General features: G+C 39.3%; 3 protein-coding genes and 1 non-coding gene across 7 annotated transcripts; 2 read left to right on the plus strand and 2 right to left on the minus strand.

The window, feature by feature from the left end:
- The first annotated feature begins 1,206 nt into the window (after nt 1-1,206).
- On the plus strand, nt 1,207-3,268 carry LOC113170717 (mesenteric estrogen-dependent adipogenesis protein). Of its 3 annotated transcripts, none has more exons than XM_026372931.1 (4): nt 1,211-1,898; nt 1,985-2,103; nt 2,374-2,735; nt 2,833-3,268. In XM_026372931.1, exons 1-4 carry the CDS (start codon nt 1,699-1,701, stop codon nt 2,845-2,847), a joined length of 696 nt encoding a protein of 231 aa, XP_026228716.1. In that variant the 5' UTR covers nt 1,211-1,698; the 3' UTR covers nt 2,848-3,268. The 3 variants fall into 3 exon arrangements, with proteins under 3 accessions (XP_026228715.1, XP_026228716.1, XP_026228717.1); XM_026372932.1 differs by having other exon boundaries at nt 1,212-1,898; nt 2,374-2,489; nt 2,571-3,268; XM_026372930.1 differs by having other exon boundaries at nt 1,207-1,898; nt 2,374-3,268.
- Nucleotides 3,269-3,305: 37 nt separating this feature from the next.
- Nucleotides 3,306-6,291, minus strand: alox5ap (arachidonate 5-lipoxygenase-activating protein). Its single transcript, XM_026372934.1, has 5 exons — nt 6,038-6,291; nt 5,854-5,935; nt 4,935-5,005; nt 3,595-3,676; nt 3,306-3,501 (listed from the first exon to the last, which is right to left on the minus strand). Exons 1-5 carry the CDS (start codon nt 6,108-6,110, stop codon nt 3,339-3,341), a joined length of 471 nt encoding a protein of 156 aa, XP_026228719.1. The 5' UTR covers nt 6,111-6,291; the 3' UTR covers nt 3,306-3,338.
- A 1,091-nt stretch (nt 6,292-7,382) lies between these two features.
- trnae-uuc lies at nt 7,383-7,454 on the plus strand. The gene has a single exon. It is a non-coding gene; the product is annotated as a tRNA-Glu (tRNA).
- Nucleotides 7,455-8,555: 1,101 nt separating this feature from the next.
- On the minus strand, nt 8,556-19,711 carry uspl1 (ubiquitin specific peptidase like 1). 2 transcript variants are annotated; one of them, XM_026370665.1, is made up of 9 exons: nt 19,564-19,711; nt 18,512-18,665; nt 17,927-18,049; nt 16,890-17,802; nt 16,151-16,261; nt 14,680-14,809; nt 12,587-12,712; nt 11,487-11,647; nt 8,556-11,017 (listed from the first exon to the last, which is right to left on the minus strand). In XM_026370665.1, exons 2-9 carry the CDS (start codon nt 18,635-18,637, stop codon nt 9,207-9,209), a joined length of 3,501 nt encoding a protein of 1,166 aa, XP_026226450.1. In that variant the 5' UTR covers nt 18,638-18,665; nt 19,564-19,711; the 3' UTR covers nt 8,556-9,206. The 2 variants fall into 2 exon arrangements, with proteins under 2 accessions (XP_026226450.1, XP_026226451.1); XM_026370666.1 differs by having other exon boundaries at nt 19,605-19,702.
- Nucleotides 19,712-20,092: the final 381 nt, after the last annotated feature.

Consider the following 20,092-nt stretch of genomic DNA (forward strand, 5'->3'; position numbering starts at 1 on the left):
TCATGTTCATCATGTAGAATCAATGCCTAGGCACATGGTTGTATAACACTATTGGAATAACATATAAAAACAAAAACAAAAAAAGTTTCCTCTCTCTGAAAACTCATGCACTCACTATCATCTGTCAGTCCTCAACATGGAGGTCAGAGGTTAAACACAACAAGCAGATAAGTAAATAAAGATAAGCTGAACTTTACAAGATTTATGTTTATTGCTTTGGCAAGGGTGGTTTTGTCTCTGCCATACATGTGCAATGTTTTGTGGGTCACACTGCTTTTTTGCAGTATAATAGGTATAATCTAAAGTCTTCTAGGAGGTATCCAGAAAAGAGACTGAAAGCATGTTTTCTCTGTTGCAGACCAAGCAGACTGGTCGAGACATCCAGAACAAATGAGTCAACAGCATCCTGACCACAGAGGCTAAATGTGAACTGGCAGTTGTGTGAAACCACAGCTGAGTGTTCACATTTTTCTGCAAATCAAGTGAACTTTCCAGAAAAAAAAACTCCAATAAAGAGGTTGTTTTTTTAATTTCGACACCACTTTTAGAAGTAGCACTTTATCAAACGCTTATACAGCAACAAAACCAAAGCTATATGTGATGGATGGGTCTGTTTTGGACTTTGCATGATGTGTAATGTAGTGAGGAAAGCAACAGAAAACATGGAGTCATCTACCAGATCCGAGGAAACATTTGGTTTAAACAAAAATATTGAAACCTGATGAGGCCGTGAACAGGTTGTTGACATGACACACAAATGAGTAGCAACACAAATGCTCCCAGGTGACTCATCATTCCAGATGCTGTAATTTTCCTTTTAAGTTCAAAGGTCGTTATTGTTTCCGAGAACAAGGCCAAATGCTGCCTTCAAATGGCATCTCATATGGTCGTACATTTCAGCTTTATTACTCTTAAGTTGCTATTAATTAGAACATTTAGCTTTGCTGTTTAATTGAATTTCCCCTTTACTTAAACCATGTTAATTGGTTCATTATAAGAATCATTCATTTGTTTGCTTAATTACATATTAATGTGTGTTATGTAAGATCCAGACAACCCTTGGAGATGTTTCATACCCGATAAAGCAAGTTGTGCTTAATGAAACAGGAAATCAACACGCTTACCTTCAAAATAAAAGCACATTGATCATTGTCCTAAAATTGGTTTTTATAGATTTTATAAAAAATATCTAAAAAATATATGTATCTAATTTAAATCTAGTTGTATTTTTAATGTATAGGCTGCTGTTTTAATTATGTAATTTTCCATTATCTTTACCTTTTTATTTTGCTTTCCTGCGTTGTAGAAATAAAACAGTTGACATATCTGTTCTATTTCTCAATTAAATCACCAGTTGCTCAGTAAGTTTTAGAGAAAATGCCTCTTACAATATCTACAGAACCTGCAGAAACATGTAGTCTTACCGTCTTGTTCAGTAATTTACAGTCACTAAGTTTTCTGTTAATCAACCAACTGAATACAATTATAAAAGTAATATTTTATGCAACATAAAATGACTTGCACATATTAGTTTTCATATATTTCAGCCCTGACAGCTACAGTGAAGCGCTCCCTGCATGGAGATTTATTTTGGGTGCAGCAGACCGGAAGTCTTGTCATGTGAATGTCTCCACCTTGACAGTGGTTGGTTATTAAAGCTGCAGACTTCGGGGCAGTAATAATAAACCGCGTCCCATCATGACGAGGACGGACGCGTCTCACAGCAGGGTGACACTAACAGAGGTGGAGGACTTTCTGAGGACACCTCCACCTGGTTTCTCCGTGGACAGCCTTGGCTCGGGTTACCGAGTCCGCAGCGACCCGGAGACAAGCCTGGTGCTCATCGATGACTTGGACCTCTGCAGAGGGAAAGTCGTTTTCCACAACTCGATGGGAAGGTGAATAACATAAATATAGTGTATGTATGTATTTGGGTGTAGTTGTACCCACACAAACTCACGTCCAGACTTGATTTCCACATCAGGAAAGTTAAAATGCACAATCTGTGGGAGTACTCCAGGATGAGAAAGAGTCTGCTGTCCAAGAACATCTATCTGCTGATGTCTGCCTGCGAAGGAAACAAGTCAGCCAGAAAAGCCAGAGGTAACTTAGCACTGAAATGAGTACGTTGTGTAAGAGACCTGGGCCTCATTCCTGTGAAACCAGTGTGTTGCTTTACAGCTGCGGGCTGTTAGGTCAGTCTTGCAGTTTGGTGGCCTGGCTGACTCATGCAGACTGCCAAACTTCAACATGTTTGCAATGGGTGGAGTGACAAGCTGTTTGGCGTTAGGGTATTTACGCATGACGACATGTTTCCCTACAAACGCTCCTGTTTTTCATTCTTCTGTCCTGGTTCCCTCACTCCTGTTTCAGTGCTGAAGCAGTACGTGGTCTCCATCGATGGCAACGACGCCCTCATCAAGTGGCAGCTGGAAAAAGGTCTGGACTGGACCATCTCTTCTGTTGCTGGGGAGAGCTACAGGGTGGATGTAAGCTGGACTAGTCTTCGTGTGTATGTGTTATTCAGTTTATTCCAGGAGCTTCTGTTCAGGTGTTTAATGACCTTTCAGATTGACTTGAGTGAAGCACTGATGAGCTGCGTGGGAAACATCATAACCAACAAGGAGGTGAAAGTCAGAAGCGTCCGGATACACGCCCTCTTCACCCTGAAATATTGCTCTGATGCCCTCTTCGACTTCCCGCACTGGTTTGGTTTCAGCAAAAGACAATTTAACGTAACTGTCTCCAATTCTTCTTAATATACAACAACCTACATTTATGCACCAGCACTCGTCCAACTTGTCTCTTTGCTTCTGTTTCTTCCCACTAAAGTTGCGACTGACATGACCCTGCAGTGAACGAGGAGCTGAGACAAAAACCAAGTTCAGCTGCTGAGTTTTCGGTGCAGTCTGGGTCTGCTTTCTGGAGAAGACAAAGAAAAAGCAAGCGTCTTTATCGACAGGTGAATGGTTGTAAAACCAACCTGCCAGGTGCCGGACCAGACTATCTCTTGGAAGTCTTGCATAAGCAAACGATAAGCAAAAAGCTTGCAGATATTTCTTACGTTCAGTGGGTGAAACTACTGACTGGGACTGATGAGGACATTTTGAAATGACAATGGACAATGTACAGCTGTTGTGTGACAGGTTATTGATGTCAAGTGTTTGCAGACTTTTGGACCAATAAGCAGAATTTTCTTTATGGCCAGTTTTATTTTGTTAAATTGTTTTTTACACCAAACTCAAATACAATAAATTGTGTTTTTCAATTCGGTTGTTTTCATTTGTTAACAGATGAATGTGTGAATGTGTTGTTGGGTTTGTGTGAGGCACACTGGACTAAGGCAGGAGGAGAAGAGCAGATGCAGCGCTGGTGATGGTTTCTACGTATTCCTTATAGTCGCTGCCATAGTAGCGCGTCAGCAGGTAGTTGAAGATGCCCACGGTGCACATGAGGGACAGGAAGAACAGGATACGTTTTCCAAACAGGTAGCCAGGGGTGCTACAGAGAAGCAAAACATTTATTAGACCGTCCTCTAAACACACACACACACACACACACACACACTGCGTTGATCCCTAGTGAATCATTTACCTTTGAGAGGTTTGTCCCAAGTATCCAATGAAGTACTTCTGTCTGACTAGAAGGTAGATGATCCCAGCAAAGGCAGCAGGAGCTTCAAACACAGAGCAAAAGGTAAAATAATTAGTGTGATATAATCGAGAATAAAGTGCTTCTGTTATTAGGAAATCTGACCCACACATCCTGTGTGGGAGTCACAGTTCTATTGATGGAGGCTATTTGTCTCATATTACTGATGTGTAGTTTAGTTTATGTAATAGGCGCTGGGGCCATTTATCAACAAAATCTAATTAAACCCAAAGCAAACCTCAAAATAAAAAATTCCATTCTGGTGCATTGTGGGAAGTGTAGTGTAAGCAGGCAAAGAGTCCATTGTTCATATACTTTTGCATGTTGGTCCTATACCTGTGTACCTAGCTATAACCCTGAGCTGTCCATAGTACTGTCTAATTACTGCCAAAGTAAACTCAAACAATCAATGTGAATAACAAAAAATTAATTAACAATAACAAATAATAACACAGTAAAGTACTGAATTAACCTATTTGGTAAATATTTATTGAGATCAATACTAGATACTAACAATAAAGAGAAACAGCTCATGAAACAGAAAGAGTAAGTAAGAGTAGTAAGTACAGTAGTTCTGTGGTGTAGCTCTGCGTGGGCTAACTGTGGTTAACCTCTTATCAGTTGGTCTGATATAATTTGATTAATAACACATTAGGCAGAACTTTTCACCACCAAAGTAGAACATTAACTATAACAGTTCCTTCATCTTAAATAATTAACTGTATTATTTATCAATTCTCATAATTAATGTTCTTTCAGGCGACTAATCAATACATCAACTAATCAATAAAGACATAACACATTATTGGACGTCAGTGACAACAAAACTCTCCACAGGAGTCACTAAAAGTTGACTGAGCACTAGTTAGAGGGTAAACATGTAGGCTACATGGCGACTGACTATAACTAGAAGCATTGTTTATGATGGACTTTCCCACTTTGGACAGTCAGGAAACTGTGACGGGCTCAGTGTCACATTTTGTTCTGTAGCTGCGAACTGCAACACCCACACTTTGGGAAATGCCTTTTCTGTCTCAACAATTTTTATGAGGAAATCACACATGAAGAAATGGTTTTCTGGATGTGGCCCTTCAACGAGCGCCGATGGGACGAACAGAGTCGAAAGCTGTGAGCCAGATCAATGAGTACCTGAAATCTGTAATGCTCATCCGGCTTTCTTCCGGTAATATCTAAGTAATCTACACAAAAACCAAATCTACAAAGCAAAAACATGTCCTGAATGGCTGTCTTTGAATCTTTTAAACTAACTGATCAATGGTTACCTTGACTGAGACACACACCAGCGCACCACATCACTGCCAGGAAGGTGGGATACACATCCATGCAGTTACGACTGGAAGAAACAAAAACAAGAACAGTAATTAGCACAGTTGGCCAGAAAATATTCACTGGTTGAGAAGAATATTTGCTTAACTGGGACTTCAAGGAAGCACAAGGGGAACTGACAATTAAAATTATCATCGGTTGCAGCTCAAGTTATTTAATTATAAGGTGTCAAAACTTTACTGCTCCCTGAACATATAACTCTGATAAATTCAGAAAAGATGGCTCATTTTTAAACTGTCACTAAACATTTCATCACATTTTAGATGCTAACATTTGTCCTTTTTACAAAATTCTGACTTTACTAACGAGTCAGGAAGTGGCTGAGATATTTCCTTTTTTTAAAAAGGAAGTAAACTGTTGCTTAATGTAAGAAGATGAGCAGTTACAAATATTCAGTTTGAATTTCTAGCACAGTTATTGGAGTAAATCTGAGTGATGCATTGTGAGCAGCATTTTATTTTTCTCCTTATACATTTGTTAGATTTTTCAGACTTCCTGATAAATGCATGGTCTTGGGGTGATTCTTTCAGCACTTATCAAATATCCACAGGCTGCAAATGCATAAACAGTTTTCACTCTTTCAGCTTTAACATGATGTCCAAATGATGAACCAAGAAGCTGAATAAACAAAAGTTTACTAATGGCTGTTGTTGTTTTCCCAGCAGCCATTCAAATGAGCTCTGTTCGCCCTCCCTCCCATCAGGTATCCACGCAAATGAGCATTACCTCTCAGTGGAAGTCAAATTTGGGAGGAATGTAAATCCAAATGGAAAATTTATAGTGTGCAACCGATATAATGCAAAGTTGTATTTACCAGCGCTGATGTTTGATTAGACCAAAGAAAGAAACACTTACTTGGCACAAGACACTCGTTCAAAAGCAGACGTGTTGGTTTTATGACTCTTGCATTCCCTCTCTACCTTCTGGGCAAAGAACACTTCAAACACAGACACAGATAAATCAAAACCAACTCACCCAGAGTTTTTAAAAACTACAGCTGATGTAACTGTAACTTGTGGCTTGTTCTGCTTGTTCTCACCGTTCTGTAGCACGCTGATGAGGGTGACGATGACCAGGAGGTAGATGTTTTCCACCACTTTGCTGGAGTCCATGATCACTGTGCGAGCTGTGGGAGCAGGTGGAGTGAGTCTGAGGGAGACAGAGCTTCTCTTTCACGTCCAGAAATGTGTGTTTACAGTCAGAGCAGCAGAGCATAAACCTGATCTACCTCATTGTGACATCAGGCAGTCCCATCACACCTCCATCCTACATACACACTTGTTTGTGGTTTCCTCGTTATGTAAATTATGCCGTGACTTAAAACAGAGGAGTGCACACAAGTTGCCTGCTACTTCCTCTGTCTGTGTTTATGTGATGCCTGCCACATTGCATGGACATACTGACGGCTATCGTGTTTGTCAATTTACATGTTAGTCTACTAACATGTAAATTTTAGCTTTGCAGCGTTGAGGGGGTTTCTAGAGCACTTCTGGGAAGCCATCAGGACTAATGCATGGCTAATGCATAATATTTTAATATTATTTATATGTCAGGATGGGCAATGAACAAAACAAAATTAAGAGCAATTGCAAAGAACACCAAGTTGTTACTATCCATGAACTGTACTGCTATAATAGCTTTTAAAGGGTCTTGACATGACAACAACAAACTGCTGCATCCTAATTAACCTCGGGGATTAAGAAATATCTTGTCACATATGGTTGCACCATGTAATGTGAAATCTTTACAGGTCAACAAAGATGTATATTATGTATTATAATGTATGTTGCACCTGTTGTAACATCTACTTCTGAGTTTCTACTTGCTTGAATTATAAACTCACAGGTAAGATTTAAAAATAGAATAAATTTGTGGGTAGAGTGCAAAAATTTAAAGAGGTGATACAGCTATCCCCACCTTACAGGTCTGTGATAAATGTGCTCACCCCACTAATGTGAAAAAGCAATTAAAACTAATTAGTATGTACAGTAAAGCTGTTTATCAGCTGTCCCACCGATTGGGATATTGTCCTGTGTCGTACCTGCAGTCAAACAGCACCTGCATGTGCCTTTAGACGGTAATGCAGCTTCCTCTCTGTGTTTTCCTTTTCGACTGACAGGAAATTAAATAAAACAGAGAAACAACAGAGAAAATGATCTGATGAACCCCATTAAAGTCGCTGACCCATCATATTATTCAGTTCTAATCATGGATCATGCTGTTTATTGCTGTAATTTTGGACGATGGAGACAGGAACGGATCGATGTGTCTGTTCTGAATCTATTTACAGGTGTTTATTTACAGGTGTTAATCCAGCTTTGGCATCTAAATACAGCTACATCAGTACATATTAAAAACACTGATGACACCGGGTCTCTCACCAGTCCCATATGGTCTAGCGGTTAGGATTCCTGGTTTTCACCCAGGCGGCCCGGGTTCGACTCCCGGTATGGGAACGAGTCTTTTTGACCCCCCAACATTAATTTAAACCCGATCTGAGAAATTATTTGATTCAACTGACTCATCTCCAGCTCGTCTGAAGGAGTGAACATCTGATCATCGGTTCATCTTGATCCAATCGAAACGCGCAAAGCAGCTTGTACATGTGTGTGTATGAACTGTTTATGAGGAAGTGGTGGGCTGTTCATTAGGTTATATATAATATATCAAAGTATATTAAAGAGCACAATCTGCTCCTGCACGTACGGGTGCATTTACATACCGAAACACACACCAATACATTTATTATTATTATTATTATTAATATTATTATTAATATTATTATTAAGTATGTTTAATAGAAGCGCAGGTGAGAGAGAAATGATGTGATGAGCGCTCCCTGCAGAGGAAATACACATTATTGAGATCAACACTAAGATGAGCACTTTGTTATGTGACACCTGAAGATAAATAAAGTATGAATCCAGGTCAATGACAGATGGTATTTCCGGTATATCACTAAATAGGCGACATCACTTACTGTAAATAGACTATAAAATTCAAGTGGTTGTAATTGAATGTTAACAGATACTGGATCATTGAACCACAGGTGCAGTGATGCAGTAATACATAAGAGGAGAGATATTAATGGCATAATTAACTCTGAAATGATCTTGTTAAAATAACAAAGTAAATATGTGTTTGCCACATTAATAAGATATAAAAAACAGCTTTGAACTAAATAAATTCAGTTTGTCCTATTAAGACAGTCTTTTATGATTTTACACCTGCTATATTACAGGAACAACACAGGAAATGTGGAGAAGTGATTTTCTTATTACTTTGTTCTTTCCAGCTGTAATCCTGATAGTTCACACCACATTATCAATTTAATATGAAGGTTTTTAACTTAGCTGCACCACCGCTTTAATCATAAATGATGATTTTTCTTTTATGGAAAGGTAATACCCAATTATGGAAACCAATGTCAGGTTGATTTAAAATATAAAAAGATAGGTATGTATGTGAGAAGTTGGTTGAGGTGAACAATCATTTTCATGTAGTTTAATTTCATAAGAATAATCCAGATTCATCTAAAGAATTTATTAAATGACATACAAAAAAGGTTTCATTAGATAAACAATTTATCAACATAACAAACCAAACCAATTTATCTGTAAACATGTTACAAACAGTATAAACCTTTAAAGTGCATTAAAGTAACTTCATGATGTGGTTTCATCTCCAACATAAATGAACAGCGATGATTGATTTCACAATCTGCAGACTACATCTTTATTTGCAGACTACATCTTTATTTGCCACTAATGTGAATTATTTTAAATCCCTTATCAGACTTTGTTTTGTGGGGAATTTAAACAGAGTAGCCAAAACATTTAAATACAACATGATTATTTAAGAATCTAGTTTCTTCTTATCGCTTCAAATATTTTAACTGTGATGTACAAACCAGATATTCTCTTACTACTTTAACATAGGACAGTAGAAATATCAACTGAGGACTTCGCCTTCAAGTTGTTTTGTTTTACATATGTAGATGCCTGTAGTGTCAGATACAGGAGACAATAACTGAAAACATTAAAGAGTTCAAAAGGGATTCGTTGGCTGTGAACCTCAACTGAAACTTGAGTATTTACAACTTAATTTAGAATAAAAAATCTAATCTATAGCTACTGACAAATGAGGGGAAGATTGTTTAACATGTAAATTGAGTCAGTGTTATAATGTTTTATCCTCGTAGACAAAGCCTACATGAAAATTTCAAGTGCACTGAGAGCCTCAGTTTCTATCTCTGATGGTCTTTCAGCAATAGCCTGTGAGAGAAACTCATCCAGGAAGTTTTCAGGGCTCAACCCGGCCATACAAGTGTCCGTTTGCGACAACATACCAGCAGCATTAATGCTACAGTCCAACTGGTCGACTGGATCTTGGGTGCTGGTGAGTTTGTCTAGGACGCCGGAGCTGTCTGGTGACAGGTTGCTGGCTGTGGTTGCTGGCGAGAGCAGGTCTGAGAGGAAGTCTTCACAGGCAGAGCCATCATAAGTACTGGAGGTAACGGTGTGAGGAGAACGGAGGTCAGTGCTGTCCGGTCGGCTGGTTTCCCCGATATCACCCAACAGCTGATTCAGCTTGGCGAGCGCCTTCTTCTTTGCCTTTAGTTTCTTTATCAGTTTGTGCCTCAGGGCTTCAGTCTTGCTGACACCTGGAGGAACCTTTGAGGACTGGCTGCTCGCTTTCTTCAAGGAGGAGATTTCAGAGAGCCCCTTTGCCTCACGTGCTGGTAGGGATGTACCAGACAGCACTGTTGTTTTCATTAGCGATTTCTGGTGGAGAAAAGTTGCACTGCCGCTGAGAGGCGCAGGCGATGTGAGCTGACTCTGCGTGCTTGAGCTCTTTGCACCGAATGCACCGTACATTTCTGCAGCTTTCAGCGGTAGACCCACACTCCCCTCAGTCCTGAGCTGTGGTTTAGGGAAGGGAATCCCAGGAGTCTGCTGTCTCCTCACGGGGTTGGGGGTAGAGTGAGAAGGAGGAGAGGGCTTCACTTGCATGGCCAAGGTGGGCGTATGGCTGGGAGGGACTTCGGCAATGGACTTGCGAACATGGGTTACTGGGTGTTTGCTAAGCAGGAAGGACCAGCGCGCGTTCTGATCTAGTGGTATTGGCTTGGTGGGATTAACCTGACTGGTGGACAGAGACAAGGTTTCAGTTGAAGATACAGAAGATGTTTGCTGTGTTGTGTCAACAGGTGGCGTGCTGTGCTGCATAGTGCCGCGTATTGGTTTCTTAAAGATTACGTTGGAGGGCTCAGACGCTGCAGGTGGTGAAATCTGCGGAGCTGCTTTTGCAGAGGCCGCCTTTTTATTCTTTTGTTTGCCAACAGTTTTGCCTTTGGCGTTGCCTCTACCTCGTCCTCTCCTGCCACAAGGCACAAATGTTGGATCACTAGACGAGCCATCCGAATTTTGATTGTCAGATGAGTTGGAGGCGGCGGCAAGCTCAACGTCTGAGCTCTGAGACATTTCATTACCCATTAAAGCGGAAGAGCTATCTGGTGTTGAGTCGAGCATTTCCGTGTTTTTGAGAATCAAATCCTGAGTTTCCCTGCCGTCTTTTAAAGGCTGTGTTTCTGAATCAGCTTTTAATTCCACTAGTGTGAGCGTAACTATATCATTATGGCTGAGGCCCTCAAAGGCGTCGAGCAATGTTGTGGAGCCTATCGATGTATCAACGCCAGCTGTAATTGTTGTGTCCACGCTGTTGCCTTCTGACACTGAGAATGCACAGACAATGTCAGTGTCATTGTGAGACGTGACAACAGATTGATCTGGAGTGCAAGCCAGAAGTTCATCTATTAGGGCGTTCTCAGTTAGACTGGGGTTTATCTCATTTTGAGATTGGGGGGGGTCTGTACATGTGCTTGATGGAGAACAAGCAGGGGGGTATTTATCATCCTCCATCTCCCAGAAGACAACATGCATTTCCTGGGCAGGGACTGGTAGTTTCTGATGGGTCTTACAGTCTGGATGTTTTAAGTCATCATATTCCAACCATGAGCCTGTAAAAACAAGAACATGGTTACGGAAAAAAAAAACAAACATTAATATATATATATATATAACTCATAGCTAACAAGCCATAATTAAATTCTGTACCAACGACATGAGCCTTCCAAAGTTTAACATTACATGAACTGTCCAGCAGAATGTGCTGTTGGCAAACTACATTGTGGAGGAATAAAAATATTAACCTAAAAATATGTGACTCAAGTGTGAGCTCATGTGTTAGTGGTTTCACATCAAGTATAAATGTAGCAAGAGAAATACAAATAAGCAAATTCTGACATTGGACTTCATTCGCCTGTGTCACAAACAGCATCTTATCGGGACTAAATGCCATTAATTTATTCATTAAACAGATTTTTATTTGACTCTTGCTAAACAGACAATGGCACTTTATCCTAATAACTATATTTTATTATGAGTTGTTTATGAGTCATATAACAGAACCAGTGTTAAAGTACCTACCATCAGAATTACGAGTCCAAGTGACAAAATGCTTGAGCTGATGGTTGTACTGTATGACCGTGGTGACTGAGTAGCGTTTCCCTTTGAAGCTGAATGTGTAGATTCTGACGTCATCGTCAGGAAGCCCCTCAACAAAGTGCAGCACAAACACTGGAGGTACTCTAAACAAATACAAAAGTAAAAATCTGGTTAAATGTATGAAAAAGTAACCGTTTCTATGAAGCTTATTACGAGTACAAGCTGAACTATGCATTACTATTTGCATGTTTTATTATTAGAGGTTGTATTTACTGTAAAATGGTATACACTGACATTCAACAATAAATATCTAACTTTTTAGACAATTTACATTTCTTTAATGTATCCAGGGGAGAGCGTTTTTGTTATCCTGCTGCCCTGTAGATTTCTTTTGGGCTGGAAATGAATGTTTTTATTTTTCAACTCCAACACCTAATTATGTTTTGCATAATCTGGAGACTGTGGCTACACAAGTAACTATTTTACCTCTATATAATTATTTCACAATAGCTAATACTGTGTGTTAAAAAGAACAACCTTTGTTGACACAGTAATCAATTTACCCCCCCTGTGCGTCAACAACTACAGTGTAATCATTTTCCTACAGTACAGTTGTGTGCAAAACTTGGGCCACCTCTGGTCAAGTTACATTATGTGTTGATTTTTTCCAATGACAAGTAAATACAACCCCTGCAGCAAACCAACATTAAAAATAAGCCTTTCTTCAAATGTTAATGCACTGTTAATTTTTGTTTAAAAATTAAACAATAGCTGTGACATGTACAAAAAACTTGGACTCCCTTCTAAGTCAGTAATTCCTTCCCCCCGTTTGGCAGACATTACAGCTTGTAAACACTTTTTGTAGCCAACTAAGAATCTTTATTTTATTTATTTATGTAGGAATTTTCACCCTGTCCTGCCATTTTCAGGTCGGGTTTGGATCACTGTCCAGTTGATACTCCAAATACATCTCAATCAATAATAAACCTGTGTATTACTAAAAGTTCAGTTTTCGCAAAAGATTTGTTATTATAAATTTTAAATTTTAAAACTGAAAACCACAGGAAGAATTCAATTCTTACCGCTCCAGGATCATAGTCCTCCTCTGTTTCTTTTTGCGGCACACATTGCATGTGGCCAAATGAACTGCATGAAGTGGTCGCCACTCAGGAATAATCTTTGTGAACGTGGGAAGAGTTTTCATGACCCTGTAAATTTCAGCACGAAACATATTTAGGATTTACACAGATACACAAAAAGATTACCTTTTCTAAGAGGACAAAACATTAAGAATAATTTTGTTTTTCTTACAATGTGGGTTTCGGATCAGCTTTTTACAAAGGTTCATGTGCAGGACAAAAGTGTGCAAAGTAGCAGAGGGGTTGGATGAAGCAAGAGGTCATTATAAAGTGATGCCTCCTCATTTTTAAAATTAATCCTGACTGAAGTCCAACTCAAACTGCAACTAACAGAAAGATTTGGTTTTAGTGGATTTACATAAACTGGAAAGGGTTACAAAGTGATGTCAAACACTTTCGAAATTCACCAGTTTACATTTAGGCAAACAATCTACAAATGGAGACACTTTGGGACTGTGGCTACTCTACCAAGAAGTGGGCGGCCAGACAAAATGACCCCAGGAGCACAACAAAGGCTCATCAATGAGTTAACGAAACAACACAGAGTGACAGCCAAAGATTTAAAGGCATTATTGGAACTGGCTAACATCCGTGTTCATCAGTCTACAGCGAGTAAAACATTGAACAAACAGGGTGTCTATGGCAGGACACCATGAAGGAAGATGCCGCTTACTAAAAAGAACATTGCTGCACGCATGAAGTTTGCCAAAGAGCACATTGACACTCCACAGCGATTTGGAAAGAACACACATTACTACATCTGGCATAAAAATGTCACTGCATATCATCATGAAAACATCATCCCAATTGTAAAATATGGTGGAGGAAACATCATGATTTGGGCCTGCTTTGATGCATCAGGGCCTGGCCAGCTTGCAGAGAATGAATTTGATCTTTATCCAAGTTACAGTTGTAAGCAAACAATATTTTAACTAATAAAATACACAGTGTATTGTTCTTGTTTGTAGTGAATATACCAAACATTCACAGTCTATGTCAAAAAGCATGTGACTCACGACAGAACCAAATCTAATTTCACTAATTTAAAAAAGAAGACTCATGATCAAGAATTTGAATAAAGCTAGAATGGATAACAGTAAACGTACACTGGGTGCTGCCTAGAAGTCAGCTCTCAGCTAAGGTGACCCCCAAAGGCAGAACACAGAATGATCAAGGAGGTAAAAAGGAAGCTCACTGTAAGAGGTAAGGGTTTAAAGCAACATATTTCATAAGCAAATCACGGTGCATCGTGTCCATAGCAGGACACCACAGAAAAACATTACTGAGCGCATCAAGTTTGCAGAAGAGTGCCTTGATCACAATTTCACTAAGAAGACATTCTGTTGAAACTAAGGTTGGTCAAGTTCCGTTTCATTTTAGTAATGTAATGACTTTCCAAAACCACGGTTTGGTTCATTACTTGCTTTTTTTAATCACTGTTCACCGCTGTTGGGCTCTTAGCGCTTTCATATAACAGATGGCAGATTTTCAAGGTGTCACAGTTTCGGTCATGGTTTCAGAACAGTTCCTCCCCTACTTTTACTGACTCCCTGGAGCCCAGTTCATGCTTCCTGCTGAAGGTAGTGTGAGAACCCACACGGCCTCAGGGCCTGGACATCTTCTCATCCTTAAAAAGAGATTTAACTCCCCTAGGGTTTATGAAGCATCTTCAAGATAATGTCACCAGCTGAAGCTAAGAAGGTCGATGTCACTCATGACAAATTAATGCAGGTTCCTCCAAAGGCTTCAGATGCTGTATTTAGTTTTATTACTCTCAAGAGAAGATTTATATTAGAAAAGGTAAAAAATAAAGAAACGCTGTCTACATACATGTTCCAGATCCACCTACTGGAGATTGTGTCAATATTAACCACAATTGAGATTTTTAAGCCATTACTAGAGATCACTGACACTGGCACTATTAACAAACCCGAAAAAAAACCTCATTCAACTGCTGCTGCACAGTCACAATGTATTTGTTTTTAAACTGGTCAATAGGGTAAGATATGTAGTAAAATATGCAATTCAGCACCAACCTTTCTTTCGTTGTAGTTTTGCATTCGCTGCACTTGAACTCCCAGTGAAAGGTAGACTGGAAGAGTGGCTCCACCCAAGAATCCAGCTTTAGCAGAAGCGGCATGGCAAACACCGGAGTTTCCCTCTTACCTGAAAAACACAAACATGCAGTGGTCTGAGTATCATCACAGGAACAAGCATGAACAGAAGCTGCGGTTACACCATCCCTATGCAGGCCATTTCAAAGAATGAAGATTTTAGGGATCATGTGTCTCTCTCTTCAGCTGTATTTTTAACAGTGTCTGGATTGTTTTCTCTGTCATGATCCTGCTGTGCTTTCACTATACAAAGACTGAAAAGCAAGCAAGTTTACCTACTTTCATATATTATAGAGCTTTGGTTGCAACAAGCTGAGCAAAATCCAAGGTTTGCATGTTCAGACCTGTCACTTTCTGTTTATCGGACAATAATGACTACTGCAAGATTAACTTTGTGCAAGTAAGATGGCAAATACATAAAGCATGACACACTAAAGCAGAAAGAAAATCTTGCACAGAGCATTTTAGGCTGTGTATAACCTAAGTAAGTGATTACATTTTGAAGGAGCAACTTGCCAAAATAATGCGGAATATTTATTTATACATTTATTTTAGTCTCTGTAATCCGTTTGGCAAAAAGTGATATTAGGCTCTATGAAATCTAATATTCATGAACAGAAAGCTTGAGGGGCCATGGGAGCATTGTGGTGTTCAGTTTGAAAAGCATTTGCTAAGACATCCCTTCCCTGCTCACAGTAGCTTGGCACAGTTTTCGTATCGTTTCTGATTTTACACTGGTTTCCCATCAGTGCTGGTGGCCTCAGAAATAATATCCAAAGAAATATTTTAATTATATTTAGTTATTCATTTCTTTATATCTATCAACTTTTCTCCAGCTGTGCACGATTCTCTGTTCCTGCTTTTTCTGCTTCAAACACAAAGGTAAATATTCATGGAACTGCGAAAACAAGAACCTCAGTGGACCAATGTCTGATTCCAATATTAACCTTTTTGTTGTTTAATGAATGAATTATAATGTGGGGACAAATGGAAACTGAAATTAGAGCTCTTGCTGTTTTGCATACTCTCAATACCAAGCTGAGGGAAAGTCAGACAAGAATGGCACTCAAAGATTTGTTCTCTTGCCTTTTTTCGTTGCATGTAATTAAAATGTATTTTTGACTAGGAAATGTACGCAGTGCAATTAAACCTCAGGTATGATAAATATCCACTCAGAATGCATTTCTAAATTTACAAGCCATTCATTTCTAATGTCATCTCCAAACACCAACACCAAACATCTTACAGTTCATGTTTTGGCATGAACGTGCAAATACAGTGTTTGTATATATGGTTAAGGTGCCATGCTTGTACATTAATGGATCCAATTCAATACAATTTCTAATTTGTCATATGGAGTTCTACATGTTAGGTCTTGAGTGACAGAGCTTACCCAGTTTGCAATGCAGCTTGGGCTGCAGTAGCTTGAATACTGACATCCTGAGATCCTGTAGGTCTGCATTGGCCTTTTGCAGCACATGATTTGGCACCCTTGTGATGCCATCTAGAAAGAAACAGCTCTGCATAAGTAAACTGCACAGACAGCATTGAATTATAGTACAAGAATTAAAAACATTCACTAGTAAATTAACTTAAAATGCTTTTAGACAATGGAATCTGCACATTTCCATTGATGGCTGGACTACAGTCAGACAGATGCCAAAATATTTTCAATTAGTGTCAAAATTATGGGCTCAACTGACCCAAATTATAAAAAGCTTTAAAACAAACCAATATTTTGTCAGTTAACCCTTCTGGTATCTAGGACTGTGGAGTATTACATTTGAATGTTCCCAGGATTTGATTTAGCTACCTCTCAAACATCTGCCACCAAGCCAAAACAATGGAGGTAAATCAAATTGCTATTTTTCCAAATATGATATTTCAGGGATTTTGACAGCAGATATGTCCCATGCACATCCATTAAATTGAAAGAAATCTCAGAGACTGATATATTAAAGCCTTGGTACCTTGAAACTAAACAATTTACAAACTCCAGTTACCACCTGAGAACTATACAGAAACTATAAGTGGCTCGGCCCTCTAGTGACATTAATATTTTTAAGCTATTAAACACATTACTTTCTGTACATTACAGACATAAAAATACCATCGCTGATTTTATTTTTTACCTGTGCCAGTCTGTTGATGGGCCTGTATGGCTGCACAGATGTCTTCATATTCTTTCATCATCTGCCAGACTGATGACTGCTGAGGCTCATCTTTAGGTTTAGACTTTCTCAAGCTCTTACAGTTTACCAAAGCAGTGAGCAGTGAATCCAGCCAACACAAGTTGTCGCTGTTTCTCCAGAAAAACTGATCTGGGACAGATACAAGCTCATCTGACTCTGATAATAAGATACACGACAAATCTTTGGTCTCTGTCCGTGCTGTCTGCTCAGTGAGTGGAGGCAATGAAGTATTGATTTCATCTGAATAAACATCCTTATTTGCGAAGTCAGTGAGATTGAGGGTCAGAATGCTGTCTGTCGGTCTGTTCAGCACCCCAGCATGACTCTTCACTTGGCTGGAGTCATCCTGTACCTCTAACACTCCAATTGCACCACAATGAGAAGCAAATTCAGGCTGATTCACATCAGAGGTCAGCAAGCCTTTTGATGAGCTCTGCAGGTGTCCAGCAGAAGCCAAGTGTGTAGGAGAAAAATCTTCTGTACAAGCAGTATTCTCTGGTTCTGCAGCATCCACTTCTTGTAATGATTCCCATTCTGTTGTCCCTGCAGCTGGACAAGCAAAATCCAGGTGGTATCCATTTACCTTTTCACCATCTGTCTTAGGTGTTACATGGTGGCCATTACGGACAGTGTTTACAGCACATTGCTGAGCCTGGCAGACAGGTGTGTCATCAACACTTTGTGCCCCTGAACTGTCAGGTTCACTTGATCGCAGGCGTTTTGGTGAGTGATTTATCAACTCTTCTGTTTCCAGTGCCAAGGATTTTTTTCTTTTGTTCCCAGTAGTGGACTCTACAGGATTCAAGCTAGACAGAATATCTTCCAAGGATCGGCTGACCAGGGGGAAGAGGCACTATGTGGAAATGGATATGGAAAGGTTAACAGGACAATTAGCACGAAATAAATCAAATAAAAACATGAAAATGGTCACTTAGCCAAATATGTTTGACTGTGAGAGAGCAGTACGGGGGATGTACCTGTGGGTTTGTGCAGAGGGTGATCGACTCCTGGAGATTGATACGGTAAGAGCGCAAAGCATAACTTAAGCCCTTTGAAGCACACCAGGGACAATCCTCCAGTGAAGCAGCTCTTTCATGGACCTTAAATAAAACAATACAACGTTTTACTCTGTAAGCATCTACACACCAAAGACATAAGAACATACAACTTATTTTTTTACAATGAAAGGTATCCGTTGGTGTATGTGTCAAGTACTTACAGAGGTATCTTAACAAATATATATTAAACAAAGACGTAACAGTAAAACATTATTTTTTTTACCCAATTACATAAACACATGTAGGAGAAAAATAACATTTTCTTCAAGTTTCCCATTCAGTTTCTGTTATAACAAAATAAAATACACAGCAATTTGACTCTTTGGTCATACTAGGCTTCAAGCCTACCAAAATACTTTCGCCTTTTACCACAAAAGATTTCCGTTTGTGTTTTGTTTACTTTTGTTTAATTTGGATTGGTACTGCCCAGTCACAGTATTTTTCAAATACAATTCAGCTTTGCGCAGGTGACAATAGTGAGAGGAAAGCATGAGCTCTACTGACTTTTCCCAAATACCCTGCCAGTGGTGAGGCCAAAGCCCCCAAACCAGTGTCTTCACCAGTCACTGGCAAACCACTGCTGCACTTCTGGTCCATAGCTGTCCGGTGCCATTCAAAAAATATAACCATATCACTGCAACAGGGTTCACATCAGGAACTGTAAAGAAAAATCACACAAGGTACATTAATCAAAAAAAGTAATGCGCAAAGAAATGCATTCAATGTCCATGGACAATTGGACTATACCAGAAACTATAAAAGATATTTTTCTTTATCATTTATACCAGTAGTGCATTTCATAGGGAATGTTGGAAATCAGTGAACTTCAAGTTACATTACATGATTGGATTCACAGAATAATTGCATCCATTTAATAAACAACATAATGATACATATAATGATCAGTGTAAAAGTAGGTATATCCTGGTTGACAATTTTTGTCACACAGTCCACTCTACTTCACATTTGTCTTGAGTTTTGGTTCCAAATTACTTCAACTTGAAGTGCTGCGACTGTAAGGATCAGGACAATTATATTAAAACACCTGCTTTTGTTCACATATACAAGCGCAAAGACACGTGTGACCAGCAGTCCAGGTACTGTAGCTCTATATTATTACACACATGTTGAAATATAGGAGTGTATTTTACTGTAAAAACAGAACTAATAAGTCTGCATTGCATAACAAAACATTGTGTGTAAATACAGGCCTTACATAATTTACAGTGGCACACTAAAGCTGTCTCTCTAATCTTCATCTCTAAAGGTAAAACACGGTAACGTTAGCAGTTAGATGCACTTTATTAAGCAGCACAAACTATCTAAGAGCCGTAGCGCTATGCTTTATTACTATCTACCTAACATGTTGATGCCATAATGTCTTATTTAGAATCCAGCCAAACCCACTGTTAAGATCAGCTACATTAAGCCGACACGCACAGACCAAACTAGAAAACTGTTGGCTAGCATGCTAACACGTTAGCATAAAGCTGAGCATGACTTCCAGGCACTGGCGAGTCGTTTTCGCTGTTTTATTGAATTAATGTCATACGTACCGAAGCCAAACTTAAATTATAAGTGATATAACGATGCTGACCAATTACATCCGTCTGTGAAGAGTTGTATTTGTTAATCTCAGCCGGCTGAATGAATCCATGTGCATCCCTTTCGGCGGTTCGTGTGAGAAACGTTCTTTTTCCGCTCGCCGGTTGTGCAGCAGGCTTTGTCTTCCCCCCCTTCTTCATTGACAATGGTTCCGCTGGTCCCCAGCTGGTCGTTCAAGCGAACTGCAGCAGCCTGTGCTCGGTTATTGTTCATTTTACGGCACTGCCCATGAAACCAGTCCTTATCGATGCGAGTAAATGAACGTGTTAAAAGATAAGCTGCGTTTAATTACGTGGTAATGGTTATTATTAATACTTAATAATAAAACGCAACAATCCATATTTCATTTCAATCTTTACGTCATCTAATCATAATTGTCAGTCGAACTAGATTATTTATAATAATATATATCTGTATAAATTAACTGAAATCGTATTCACTGCTTCAGTTTTGCCCGTGTATATAAAATAGAGTTTATTT

Source organism: Anabas testudineus, chromosome 14 (genome assembly GCF_900324465.2).
Source record: "Anabas testudineus chromosome 14, fAnaTes1.2, whole genome shotgun sequence".
NCBI classification, from domain to species: domain Eukaryota; kingdom Metazoa; phylum Chordata; class Actinopteri; order Anabantiformes; family Anabantidae; genus Anabas; species Anabas testudineus.